The 14656-nt window shown below is 40.8% G+C and overlaps 1 protein-coding gene across 1 annotated transcript in view; it reads left to right on the forward strand.

Annotated features, from left to right (window-relative positions):
- Positions 1–10869, forward strand: part of ZFR2 (zinc finger RNA binding protein 2) — a 76580-nt gene extending 65711 nt beyond the window's left edge. Inside the window, exons 12-19 of the mRNA XM_065422178.1 lie at positions 87–274; positions 1422–1593; positions 3476–3617; positions 4191–4288; positions 5534–5629; positions 7653–7764; positions 8697–8794; positions 10504–10869. Coding sequence (XP_065278250.1) covers positions 87–274; positions 1422–1593; positions 3476–3617; positions 4191–4288; positions 5534–5629; positions 7653–7764; positions 8697–8794; positions 10504–10683 — 1086 coding nt within the window. The 3' untranslated portion in view covers positions 10684–10869. The remainder of the gene's footprint in view (positions 1–86; positions 275–1421; positions 1594–3475; positions 3618–4190; positions 4289–5533; positions 5630–7652; positions 7765–8696; positions 8795–10503) is intronic.
- Positions 10870–14656: the final 3787 nt, after the last annotated feature.

Here is a 14656-nt window from a genome sequence, read left to right on the forward strand (position 1 = left end):
AACAACCGTTATGAAAGGTAGGTAACCGTTTTTAATTCTTCTCAGCCCCCAGATAGTAGTAAAGTTTGTTATTTTCTGTCTCTCAGCCTACTAGACGTCCAGACTCTTCTGATGACCGTCACATCATGACAAAGCACTCTAGCATCTACCCAACAGAAGAGGAGCTGCAGGCCATCCAGAAGGTCGTCTCCCATTCTGAACGTGCTCTTAAGCTCGTCTCTGATTCATTGACAGAGCAAGAATCTGACAGAGAAGAAGATGATGAAGAGAGGGGGTAACAAACTTGCATAGACTCTTTCCATAGGTAGTTGCTGCAGTATTGTGGCAAGATGAGGTTGACACTTTTGGAGTGCTGGGGAAGTCATCATTCCAGAATAGCTGCAGAGTCTGTCGAAGGGGATGGGTAAAGAGGCCACATCAGCAAAATGAGAGTTTAAAAATGGCAAAAAGGAATCCTCTCCTCACTCTCATTTGTGCATCTATATTTTGTTTGCCTAAACATTAGTGAGGGTAGAGATCGCAGAGCTTGCGATACATACAGAATTGGCTTCCTTACTTAAAAAGAACAGGAGTACTTGTGGCACCTTAGAGACTAACAAATTTATTCGAGCATAAGCTTTCGTGGGCTACAGCCCACTTCTTCGGATGCATAGAATGGAACATATATTGAGGATATATGTATACACACACATACAGAGAGCATGAACAGGTGGGAGCTGTCTTACCAACTCTGAGAGGCCAATTAAGTAAGTGAAAAAAACCTTTTGAAGTGATAATCAAGCTAGCCCAGTACAGACAGTCAAACTGTTTTTTTCTTAATTGGCCTCTCCCACGGCTGCTACTCTGAAACCTTCCTTACTTAGTGGCTTTAAATTCTGTTTTCTGTCCTGTAGCACTGGTTGAAGCTAGATTAAAAAGGGTTATAGTAATGTCCAATTCCTGCAGAAAATGTTCCAGCTGTCCATAGCTGTGACACCACTTGGCACTTAATAGTCACTTCAAAAGTAGTAAAACAAAAATAGTCTCCCCTCTGAACAGTTAGACATGGGGTGGTAGTGAAATCTTTACGCTATTTCAATGTAATATTTTAAATGAGAGTTCTGGAGAGTTCTTGTATTTAGATTTCAGTTAAAGGTTTCAAAATTACAATCAAAAGGCAAACGTGTAACTCATAGTGGACCTACCACTAAAGTTGCTTCAATGAATTTGTGCTGCAGCAGAACCAAAGAATTGCATGGAGATTTCAGTGTCTTTCTGTTTTAACAAATACAGTGCAGCAATTTACTTCAGGAGCAATATTGTTAATTGCCTTTTAGTTCTGCTTTTCAGATATTTTGGGGCTCCCTGTGATAGATTTTAAGGCTCAGATTCAATGTAGATAGCTCTGTTCGATGTTTTCCCACGACTTCTCTCCTCAACAGGAAAGCAGAAACTGCACCCCGAATTCTGAAAGGTGTAATGCGAGTTGGCATTCTGGCAAAAGGGCTTCTGCTCCAAGGAGACAGGAATGTTCATCTTATCCTACTCTCTGCCCAGAAACCTACACACACCCTCTTAAAGAACATCACAGAGCAGCTGCCCAAGCAGCTTTCAGTAAGAGTGGATCCTCCTTCTTTGTTTCTGATTTCTAATGACTGTTTCTCCTTTGCTAGTTGTCAGGAAAAAGGATACCTAGAGCATAGAATAATCCAGTACTGCTTATTGAAGTTTAACAATATCCTAGGCTATGTACAAAACAAAATAGAAAATACAGTTCCTGCGCTTAGCAATAGGCATTGTAACAGGGAACGTGTGCTGGGTTTTTTCTGCATTCCATCTCAAAATGTCAATTTCCATTATAGTAGTAGGTAGCATAGTGGCACGCTGCACTTGTTTTGGATGTCTTAGTTCAGTCCTTACAGGCTCTTACATCACAAAGCTAATACAGTTCGGCATAATTTGCATGATGGGACAATCTGCTCAGGAAAGTTTGAGGACTAGAATGACAGAGTTGCATATCAAGTTTGAGGTGCACTGGTAGGGCTATGAGAGAGCCTGGCCAGTAAGGGCCTACTGCAAAAAAAGGGTATGCTGCCTATTATATATGTTTGTAGGGTTGTAGCTGGCGTGCTGGTCCCAGGATATATGAGAGACAAGATAGGTGATATTTTTTTATTGGACCAACTTCTGTTAGTGGAAGGGACTAGATTTCAAGCTACACACAGCTCTTCCTCAGGTCTGGAGAAGGTAGACACTGTGTCTGAGCTAAATACAAGGTGAGACAGATTATTAAGCATAGGAGGTTCACATATGCTGTAGGAGACAGCAGTTTAAGGAATTGGGCAATTAAAGGTTAGCAGGCAGCAGAGTGTGTTACAAATTACTATAATAAACCATGAAACCAGTGTCTTTGTTAATTCATGGTTTTTAGTGCCCAGCAGAGTTATGAATTTAAGCTCCCGGGCATGTCCCTTGAAGGCGTTATGTGGGATTCCTTTGAGGACGAGGACTGAGGTCAGACATGGAGTGATAACTTTGTGAAAAGTGCTCGCCCATAGCTGATGTGGTGTTCTGTCGCTATCATTTTTCTTCATGGTTTCATTTGAGAGCGTAGTGATTGTCTGGTTTCACCCACATAGTAGTTGTGGCATTTGATGCACTGGATGATGTACACCACATGATGTGATAAGCATGTGTAGGATCCATAGATCTTGAAAGTTGTATTGTGGGAGGCACTGATCATTGTATCAGTGGAGATATGTCTGCATGTTTTGCACCTGTTCTGGCAGGAACTGGTGCTGCTTTGAGTTGGTGTGTCTTGGTCTGGTCGGAGCTTGCTTCTGATGACAAGCTTGGTAAGGTTGGGGTGTTGTTTGAAAGTCAGAAGAGGGAGTTTGGGGAAGATTTCTTTCAGGATACAGATGTGTCCATGTCTGACCTCTCAGTCCTCGTCCTCAAAGGAAACCCGCATAATACCTTCAAAAGACAAGTCTGGGAACTTAAATTCATAACTCTATTGGACACAAAAAGGTATAGACTTAACACACACACACACACACTGGTTTTATGGTGTATTACAACAATTTGTAGCACACCCTACTGCCTCCTAACCTTGAATTGCCCACTTCATTTAAAGTGGTCTTATACTGCATGTGTGAACCTCTTATGCTTAACAACCTGTCCCACCTTGTATTTAGCTCAGACACTCTGTCTACCTTCTCCAGACCGGAAAAAGAGCTCTGTATCGCTCAAAAGCTTGTGCTTTCCTTCAACAGGAGTTGATCCTATAAAAGATATTACCTCACCCATTTTTTCTACTAATGTAATTGAAACTGATGCTACATCATTCCTAGCTTTTAAACTATATTAGTCAATTTCTTTCTTGAACAAAAAATTCACCAAATACGTTTTTTTTTAAATAGTGGGGTGTAGAGATAATGCTGGCACATGAACTTGAAGGTGAAACAAGTGAAGTTTTGTTCTTTTAACTTTCTAGACGTTAACTGAAGATGAGTATGAAGTTTCATCCGGTGCTGAGGAAGCAAGTATACTCATCTGTTCGTGCAAGGAACCAAAAATGCAAGTCACAATTTCAGTCACATCTCCTCTCATGAGAGAGGATGCTTCTGCTGACGAAGGTGAGTAAATCATTGATGGTTTAAAATTATTTTGTGTGTGAAAGGTTTGATGTACTAAATAGGTAATAATTTCAAAATGAAATAACCATGGTGACTGAGCAGATATTTTGATTTGTTGATTTGGTTACTACTGTCAGAATACTTTCAAAGTGACAAAATCAGAAGGCCGAAATCCTCCTAAAACTCCTGTGCTGCGTTTTCCCTTCACCTTCCTGAATGGGGAGGCAGAAGATGGATGGAGTTAGTTGTATTCGAGACTTAACTTTATAAATCTGCAGACCTAATTGCTGTAATTTGCTAATAGAGATTTTTGTGCTGCTCTCAATGCTTTCAGAAACACATTCTCATTTGAAAAAGACTGCTTGCTTTTGATGGAGGAGACAATGATCTCTAATCACAATGCAGTCAGGCTTCAGTCTGTGGATATGATTTAGAAACAACAGTATGCTAGTTTGATAACTATTAGTAACAAAAAGTTATGCTTGTGTTATGGTCTTTCACAGCAACTCTTGGTCGCGAAAGCTTTGTAAGTAAATGGTGCAAAGAGAAATTCATATATTTCTTTCCTCTTAGAAGCAGCAGCAGAATCTCAGCCTGACCCCTGTGATATTTTGAGTCAACAGAAATGCCTAGAGTCATTGGCTGCCCTTCGTCATGCTAAATGGTTCCAGGTAAAGAGCTTTTGTAAGCACTGTTGTGCAGTTTCCCATTGATTTGCTAATCTGGTAGAAGGAGAGGGCGGGACGGGGAAGGAGGCACAGTTTTGTGCTGCAGAGCTGACCATGTTTATTCAAAGTGTAACTGATGCTATTGGGGGCATCTTCTGTATAATGACCCCAAAATTCTTGTGTACACATTCCAACTCATCCTCTCCACAGCACAGTAACTTAAAATAGGAATATTTCTAGAATATAAATGAGCCCGTTCCTGTTTTTCGTTGGGTTTTGGTGAAAATAAATCCTGCTGAAGCAAAATATTTTATCTTTATTCTGGCAGGCTAGAGAAGGCTGTGTATGTCAACTTCTGTCAGTAAATGGATCTGAGAGGATCCTTTTATATGTCACCCTCACCACCTGGCTTAGAAATGCCCTTTTAAACCCTAAACTTCCAAGTACAACTGACGATCGTTAAAACCCACTGATCTTCCTTTGTCCTTTGACTGCAGAGGTGTTAATTTCCAATTCATCTTGAGTGGTTTCTTACAACATATTAATTCCTTATGCTAAACAAACCTTGTATTTAGCTGTGACGCTTGTGTACTTTTCCCAGATCTGAAGAAGAGCTCTGTGTCAGCTTGCAAGCTTGTCTCTCTCATCAATGGAAGTCGGTCCAATAAAAGATACTACCCCACCGTGTCTCTCTAGTTGTTTAAGAAATACTTATAAAATCCACCACCATAATTAGCACTGTGCAGCAACCCCAACAGAAAAGCAAGAGCTGAATAGATCCTTAAAGACAACATGGCCGTTGGTCTCTCCAGGACGCTTGCGATCCATTGGCTAGTGGAGAAGTGAAGCCTGCCCAGTTCTGATCATTCTTTGAGTATTCAGAGCTGCCAATCTAATGCCTTTTGCTAGCACTGACTCCACAAATAATGTTGCTTACCCTGAGAGTGCTCAAAATGTTGAACACAATTGGTGTAGCCTTCTTTTAACTAGATAGGTTAGTTTCTTTATCCCTTTTGGTTTTGTGTTCTGCCTCAGCATTTTTTTAGAATGCCAGTGCCCCATTGCATTTTTTACATGGAGTAGTACATAGTGGAAACTTTGCTCCATGTGAAGTCAAATGGTTTAATATTCAGATAAGGAGAATATTTTCTTCAGACTCTAAGATACTTTTAATGAGTTTTGTTTTGCTGCTTGTTTATTGTCTTAGATATTTTCTGTTAGCAAACAGTCTCCTTTATTTCCATAAAGGCTAGAGCTAACGGTCTGCAGTCATGTGTGATTATCATCAGGGTTCTGCGAGATCTTTGCCAGCGTGTACCAACATGGGGGGCACTTCCAGATTGGGTAAGAAGACCGAAGCCTTTTCTGTGACACCCTTCCTTTGATTGCTATCATGTAAGACACGCTTTTAGCAACAGTGATGATTATCAGGGACATTGAAATGAAGTAAAAGATAAGCTAACCACACAAGTACATAGGGCTGAATCTGTTGACCTTCGTGACAAAGCCTACTGACCTCAGTAGGTCCCAGAGCATGGTCTACGTTTACCTTCCCCTTTCTATAGACTAACAAGAAGACTGCTGCTCAGCAATAGGGAATCCATCCTCCATAGCCTCTTCACCAAAGCAAATTTATGTAGTTATTCAATTCCAGTTCCTCTTGCGAGAGTGGAGAATGTGACAGTTTAAAAATAATTAGTGCATATCTGCAGTCATCTCAGATTTTCAACTTCATACTTGGCTATAACAAGTATGGTGCCACAGCCCATGTCTGCAGGCCACATAAGCAGTATGATTTAGCTAGAGCTCTGAGAGAGGAGGTCCCTTTCCTCAGAATGTGAACAGCCACACCAGCATGACTGTAGACACTGTATACAGAGTCAGATATGTGTTTAACATACAAACTCCTAACACAGCTGAGCTCTAAATCCACTATGCTGTATGGGTTACGTGCTCCATGCATACCTGGAACTCTCTCCTCTCACAAGGCGTCCAGGAGTCCTATTCATATTAAGCATATAAATACTCTGTAGAGAGTAGTCTGTCTACTTCAGAGAGTCTTAAACAACTGGGAAAGCTAGTTGGATTTTATTTATTGTAAACCATACATACTTAGAAAACCTTCTGCCATACTAGCTACTGCATTAGTCTAACTTGTGGATTGCCTCAATAAATACTAGGAACACATTTTATCCCTCCAGTGTAATTGAACCCTGGTGTCAATTATGGTGTTGGTCTTGTTCATCTGCCTTTGTTGCCTTTGTGCTGCTGGTTTAGGAGCAGTTGAGGGACTTGCTTTCATTATATTTGGCTGAAGAAATGAACCTAACCTTTGGAGAGAGACCCCACTGGTACTTACTTATACAATAGTCCCCTCTTTCTACCCCTTCCTCTTTCTGCACGTGTGCAGTTAACCTGTGGTAGGGGGATGAATTGGCTTCTTGAGAGGGAAGCACGTTTGCTTTCTTCACCATGCTACCCCTTCTCTTCCAGCTCTTACCGCGGCTGGAAGATTGTAAGTACCATGTGCCCAGAACTGTCTTACTGTGTGTATACAATTTCTAGTACAATGGGATCTTGATTGGGAACTTCTAGTGCAACTGTAATACTACTGATGATGATTGGACAAAACTTTCTAATATTGTAGTATTAGAATCATATAAACATAATAGGAAAGCTGGATAAAAGGTGACGGGTTTCACTGGTAGACGCCTGTAGGTTTACAAAATAATTTAATAAACAAGTGATGATAAACTTTAACATTTTTAGAAAAGTGCCAATAAATAGCAGGGCTATTGTCAACTAATAAATGCCCAAAGAAACCATAGAGGAGCCGGTCTAAATGGTCCCATGTAGCATACAGTGGTCCAAATCCTTTGGTCAGTCCTAATTTTCCTAAGAAAGTGACCAGACTGCTGTAAATCTTCTAGGTGCAGAATTCTATTATGTGACTTGCTAAAAAGAGTTTTTAGAAATAAGTTAGTAGCCAACTCTGAACTGAGTTGTGAATTCTCTTGAGCTCAGCCTTGCAAAGTTCTATTGGTCCATTCTCTCAGCCAAGTAATTTTTGTTGACAAGCAAGTAAAATGTTTTCATTATTATTGTCCTAGCACAAGTAGACGAGAAGGGTTTTTTGCAGGAACTTAGATGTTCGTGATGGTTTTACAAGGTTGCCTTAGCAGTATCTTGAGTCTAGTTTCAAGGAACTAAAAAGCAAGACACAGCCCTAAAAAAAAGGATTCTTTGCCTTCTGCAGAGGCTGCGTGCCTTTTGTGGAGGACACACCATTGCTTATATTTTTAAGAAACTGTATTTTAGCTTCATTTCCTCATTTAAAAAGTCAACCCTGATTTTGTCCTTCCTGCAGGCAATGGAACTTCTTGTAGAAAAGGCTTTAAGTAGTGCAACAAGTCCGCTAAGTCCTGGAGATGCCATGCGCCGAGTTCTTGAATGTGTAGCCACAGGAACACTCTTGATGGGTCAGTTCTAAACTAATATCTGTAATGTCGCTTCACTAAATCTTTGAAACGGTGGATTAGGCCATCTGTATTGTCATCCCACAGTACATGCTACATTTTGTAATGGTTTCCCACTGAACAGATGTTAAAGCAGGGGTAGGCAACCTATGGCACGTGTGCCGAAGGCGGCACGTGTGCTGATTTTCAGTGGCACTCCCACTGCCCGGGTCCTGGCCTCCAGGGGGCTCTGCATTTTAATTTAATTTTAAATGATGCTTCTTAAACATTTTAAAAACCTTATTTTCTTTACATACAACAATAGTTTAGTTATATTATAGACTTATAGAAAGAGACCTTCTAAAAACGTTAAAATGTATTCCTGGCACGCGAAACCTTAAATTAGAGTGAATAAATGAAGACTCGGCACACCACTTCTGAAAGGTTGCCAACCCCTGTGTTAAAGTATGGCTGTTGAAATAAACTCTGTCCGCAGCACTGATTCTGGGACTCAATGGTATTGGTAGCTCTGCTTTCAGAAAGTGGCAGATGTGTTGTATGTGCCTTTTTGATTGAAGGGAAGGCGTTGATTATTTTTTATTTTGAAGTGATTAAAGAGATTCGGATAGTTTAGGCCCAACACTTGTGTGTGCATTAATAATATTGCTCTCATTAAAACTTCAAAGCAATATTTAAAAAAACATAAAACCCAAGCACTTCAGCATTCTATGCCAGTCCCTGAGAATGCAGAATTGAAACTTACTAGTGAGGTTTCCTTGTTCCTTGAGTGAAGTGCAAAAAAGTAACCAAACAGCATAACTAGTGAAAAGCAATGTCAGTGGTACTGTAACTAACACTGTACGTTAGGAAAGTGTGATTTTTTTCAAACGTCTTTTTCTTAAACCCTGATCATAGTGAGTTTTAGAGTTGTGGTTCCTTCTTCCCCTTGCATTCAGATGGACCTGGGCTACAAGATCCCTGTGAGAAAGATGAAATGGATGCTCTAGAGACTATGACCAGTCAGGAACGAGAGGATATTACAGCAAGTGCACAGGTAGATAAGACAGTTATTTCTAATAGCATTGAGAAGGAAACTTTAGTAGAAGCATTCTGTAAAGTGAAGCATCTGGTATACATCGGTATTTGAGGTTACTCTATCCTTTTCAGTTAAGGTTTTGAAAACAGCTACAGCACCCATGGTAAGGGACAACCTCTGGTTTGCGATTGTATGTGTTTGTGACCCCAAAAGCCATGTTAACAACTCTGTGACCCTGAAAGCTGCACCTAATTTACACACTTCTTTAAAAATAAAGAAATTCATCAATGTGAAAAATACCTCACATTGAAGAGTAAAGTTGCCTTTAAAGAGAGTTACGTCAGTTTCAGAATTGCATTTGCCCCATTTTTTAGTCATATTTTCAAAACCGTTTTCTCTCCCCTGTGGCTTGAAGGGATTAAGGGGTAAATACATAAAAACAAGGGGAAACTGACTATAGGGAAAACCAGTGAAATGGACTAGAAAACACAGAATTGTCAAAAAGTAAACGCAATGAAAAAAATATTATTTTTCTCTAATCTTGTTAGCCATCTTTAGTGGTTAGTGTAAAGGTAACAGGTGAAGTAAAAACAAAAAACAAATATAAGTCCATGTGTTTAAGTTATTACTGTAAAAAATGTTCACAACCATATTTCTTTATAATACTATTAATTTTCTTAATGAATAGTGTGGTAGTTCTTTACGTCCACCGGCATCAAAAACTGCCAGTTTAATCAGATTTTATGTGGAGAGGCAAGCTGTGCGCTGCATTTTTTGATCGCAGTATCTAAAATCTGCTCCTGCTGGCCACGTAAGCAATGGTATTATTATCAGTCAAAGATTCTTAGGATGTTGGCAGGCAATGTAATGCAATTTTAAAATAAAATCTTATTGCAAGCCAGCCACTGCATGGTAGAAAAAATTAAAAATGCTTTTAGTGTATGTAATATTGCCTGACATCTCCAGAGCAGTAGGCTGAAGTCAGATATTTGATTTAGGAATTCACACTGATCTCTGTTTCTGAGCTAAGTATTGCCTGTGTGTAGAACAACCTTGGTAGGCTTACCAGTTAAATATAGAACTTTCACTTTCTGGCTTGTATTAAACTCAAGACTTTAGATTAAATATTCCTATGTGGACTCTGTATAGCATTTTCTACTTAGACCCCAGTGAATAATGAGAGTACCTAAAAAAGATGTCTAGGACTAAAGGATTGGGGGAGTTAGAATCACTTCTGTCAGTATAGCAGGCAGGAGATCATTCCAGGATGGATCAGTGTGGGATGTGAGAAGACTGCTGCTATTTGTACGCTGTTTCTTGTACTAAACAAATTACAGTAGTTTCTAGCTCTTCATTGGGCTTTGGGAACAGTCTTTTTAAGAGCTAGAAACTATTGTAAAGATTTGCATTGACTTCAGCAGGTTTTGGTTCAGGACAAACATTTTTAGGCCTGATTTTTCAGAGGAACTGACTAGCTCAGCTTTCACTGATTTTAATTGAAATTATGAGCTCTCAGCAGCTTTGTAATAAGGTCCTTTATACTTTTGTATCTGTACTTGATATTTAGAACACGTTGTCATTAACTTTAAACTCCAGCCTGCAGTGTGTGACTATAAAGGCTGCTGTACACAGAAGATACTGTAGGCTATGTAGTATCAGCCATGTCATGCCTACTACTGTCCTGACAATGGTACCATCCTTAATGTTTCTTCTGCTTCCTCCTCTAGCATGCTTTAAGGATGCTAGCTTTCAGGCAGATACACAAAGTACTTGGAATGGACCCTTTGCCACCTCCTAAAAATAGACTTAATGCACGTAACAGAAAAAGGAGACGAGACACCAGTGAGACAGCTGAGGGCGAGGGCGACGGGAAGAAGGACAAAAAAGAGGAAGATGATGATGCCTAACCACTGTTGTAGCATTTGCTGAGATAATGTTCACATGACTTTAATTTTTTATATATAAATATGAGTTGCTGTTTAGTCTATGACATTTGGCAATTTTAGTGTTTTTCCCCTTGAAATAACGTACTGTAGATTTGTTTTAAATTGTGCTTAAATCATTACAGAAATTGCATCATTCCATAAGAGTAAAGTTGATTATGGCAACAGTCCCTCTCCCTCTATTACGTTCCCTTCCTGTGTGCCGCCCCCTCCTCCCCCCCCGCTCTCCCTCCACTCCAAAAGAAACCCTCCCCACAGCAAAATAGGTAGATTGAGGCAGGCACTTTTTTTAAACTCTGGTATTTCTCTTAAGCTTTAAATATGTCCCATGACATGTAAAGAAAAACACAAGTTTATTGGGTTTGTATCTTTAAAAAGTTGTATCCTTGTTCACTTTAGATGTCCAGCCTGAAATTGGAGGCAGTTTCTTGCTGGATCTGGAGTGTCTGTCTGAAATTGACAAGTTTGATTTGATTTTTTTTTTTTTTTTTTTTTTGGAAGGGGATCTTGCACTTTGTGCGCTCCCACTTTGGGGCAGTGAAGTGGGTGCTGCATTATAAAGAGGTACATAAGCTGCTTGCTCAGAGCCATTTTTGGCAAACCAGCCAACTTATAAATGACAGTTGGCAGTAGAAATGACAGAGTCTGAAATGTTTAATTCCCTTGGATTTATAGTTCTCCGTTAGACACAGCACAGTGTACTTAAAAACACCCCTGTAAAACATGCTGTCTAAAACAAAAAAAAGAGGGGGAAAAACTGGAACGGTTTCTCCTGTTTGGTATTGTGGTTTGCAACTTTGCATAATTTTTTCTCTTCCGGGAAAGCAAAAAATATGTTCCAGTAGAGGTGACACTATGAGTAGGGGTAAGTGCTACTCTAACCAGTCTGAAGTGGTGGTGCTAAGAATAGGGCCAGAGTGCTAACGTTCTAATACCTGTTACATGACAGTATCATCACTAACCACAGAGATTCTCTGCATACCAATGAGTGCCTTCTAAAGAGAGGTGGCCAGGACTCACACAGGGAAAAGCTGCTTTTTGTTGTTGTTGGTTTTTTTGTTTTTTTTTTAAATCCGCACAGTTTAACATCTAGTCTATTTTTAAAGGCAGGCATTTCTCAGCAGCACCTCTCGGAAATAGAAAATTTCAGGCTTTGATAGCTCTGCGTGTTTGGGCTACCATTCCATAAAATCTACTGCTGCTGAGCAAATGAAGGGTGTCCTAGCTGCACTGACAGAAACGGGGGTGAAGGGCTTGGTCTCAGCACTTGGGGTACAGCCAGCAGGCCCATCTGGGAAAGCTGATAGCCTAGCGTTGGGCAGCCAGTAGTGATTGGATCAACCTGTTTCTATGTGGAGGGTTTCTCAATTGGTTGCCCAATGGCATTTTTTTTTTTTAAAAGAACTTTTATTTTGACAATGTTGTGTTCTAGGGTCACTTGACACGGTTCATTTGGTTATTTTATGTGTGTTTAAAGGACGGCCTGTAACGTGGCTTTAATATTTGAATGTCTTTGTAGTGCTACCTGGAAAAAAAGAGAAAAATGAAAAAAATAAAATAAAGGAGTTATGCTTCCATTTTCTATGTAACGTCTAGTGTTTAACCAGTGAATCCCACTAGCACAGTGGTCCCCAAACTTTTCAGGGTCGCGCCCGCCTTATCCCATCAACCTTCCACGGCTCCCAGCACAGGGGTGGGAGGGACAGGGGTAAAGAGACCACTGCTAAGGGTGGATCTGGGCAGGGAGCGGGGCTGGGAACAGAGCCATGGCGAGGGGCCGAGGCTGAGAGCAGGGGTGGAGACCCAGCCCAGGCCATGGTGGGGGGCTGCAGCCTGCAGCTGAGCCCACAGCCACGTGCTGTTCCACTCTTGTCCCCAGTCTTGGCCCTGGGTCGGGAGCAGAGCTGCGGTGTGGACCAGCATCTGGGTGTGGGGTGGAGCTGGGTGGTGCTCCCTCCCTATGGAGGCTGGCCCAGGCCCCGCTGCAGCCTCCCGGAACTTTCCGGCGCGCCCCACAGTTTGGGGTACTCTGGATTAGCAAGTGATCACAAGTCAGGTAGCTGATTGGATGGATGGTGATTATCCCAAGCTCTCAGCACTTCAACTTCACACCCAGATCCTCATTTAAACCTTGTTTTTATAACTCCATTAATACTTTGGTTTGGGTTTTCTAACATTATTCAGCATTTTTAATCTCAACAGCAAATTCTTGGATTATCTTTTTAATGAAAAATACTTGTTCTGTTCACCATTAAATAGAACTCAGCTGAGCTTCCCGTTAAAAGCACATTAAGTTGCTTTTTTTCCTTGAACCCCTGGGGAGAAGACCAAAACCCTTTTGTATCTGTGTCTCAAATTGAAGTGAATCTCTCCCCAAGAAAAGGGGTCAGTTGGAACTGTGAACAAAGGGTTAGGATTATATTTGTGAAAATGGATGGATTGGCTGCAGCTGATGATGAATTCCTTAGGACAGCAATTCTGGGCTCAGGTCCTGAGCTCCAAGAAATCACACCCAAGACAGTGTGATGAGCTGAAAGGCTCGTGAGGACTAGAATTATTGCATTCCATGCCAAGGTGCTACAGGAATGCTCTATTGCGGGTGTAAGGCAACAGTAGTGAACATAGAAAAGTTTCTCTCTGTGCATAGACCTTCTGTGGCCTGATTGGGGCTCTTCAGGTTACATTTGCATTCTCCTCTTTAGGCAGTTGTGACCCATCAGCGTTGTTTTGCTGGCTGATTGGTATATCCTATGGAAGCTGAAGGTTTCCTTTAGTAACCTCCTCGCTCAGGGCGTGGTGATAGGAAATGATTTTGCAAATTAGTTCATGTTTATATGCTGTTTAAGATAAGAGTGTAGGGCGAAGCAGGAGAAGAGCTTCAAATTCTAAGCACTGACAGCAGATCAATGTGATACAAGATGGTCAGCCGGTCTGACACATCTTCTGAGATAGCTCGACACCCAAAAACTAGTATGTCCTGAGAAACTAGCCCTTGCTCATTTAGAGCATATATATGCCATTTTTAACCTATATTTGATTCAAGGCCTTCTCAGTTTACGGAGAAAGCTTACATTGGCCCTTTAAAGAGTTTGTGTGCTCTCGAATATGGCGTGGTATTTGTCTGGATGTCCCATCTCACTGGCACTGATGAAACCCACATTAGGTTATTGTTTCGATTGCATTAAATGAACTTCTGTTCTTTGCCTTCTATGTACGATCTTGAGAGTTGTGCCAGGTAACAGAATATTCCAGAGTGATTAATGTACAATAATGTGGGTTTTGTTTTTAAGTTATTCCTTGTTTCCCATAAATTGGTTGCTGTTCTTTCCATAATGATGATGATCCTGTGTTCTGAAGATTCTCCCCTGCACGCCTGTCTTGGAAAATGGAAAAATAAAAGCTTGAAACCCTCCAACATTTCAAATAAGAATTTAGTGCTGTTCTGTAAATGGGTGCTGCACATAACCATTTTGTTAACAGCAAACATTGTTTGGGTATAGTGATACGTCTTTTTCTGGGTTTTCTTTTTGATCTTTTACAAATAAATATATTTAAAAGGACGGATACGAACTTTTTGTGCAGGTTGCTAAATAAATGCATTGTTTGTTTAACCAAAGCTGTGCTGCGTGCCTCCGATTTGCGGTATTGGTAGCAACTAATGTGCACTCGCTCATTTGTACTGCAGAATCTCTGTAACTTGACAGTAACACCCTGATTCTGCAGTGTGTTGTCTTCCGTCATGTTGTGAGTTTATCTGTTCCTAGGGCCAGCAGTGGGGTTTTATCATCCGGTTTGAAATAATACAAAAAGAGAATAGGAGGTAAAAGCCATGTGTGGATACAGCGATCCCAGACGTGAAAATCAAGTTCCCAGAGCCATAAAGCACAAAAAAGCATAACTGCAGTGATCCCGTCACAGTTTGATGGAGTGAGCTCCG

The sequence above is a fragment of the Emys orbicularis genome, chromosome 24 (assembly GCF_028017835.1).
Source record: "Emys orbicularis isolate rEmyOrb1 chromosome 24, rEmyOrb1.hap1, whole genome shotgun sequence".
In the NCBI taxonomy this organism is placed as follows: Eukaryota; Metazoa; Chordata; order Testudines; family Emydidae; genus Emys; species Emys orbicularis.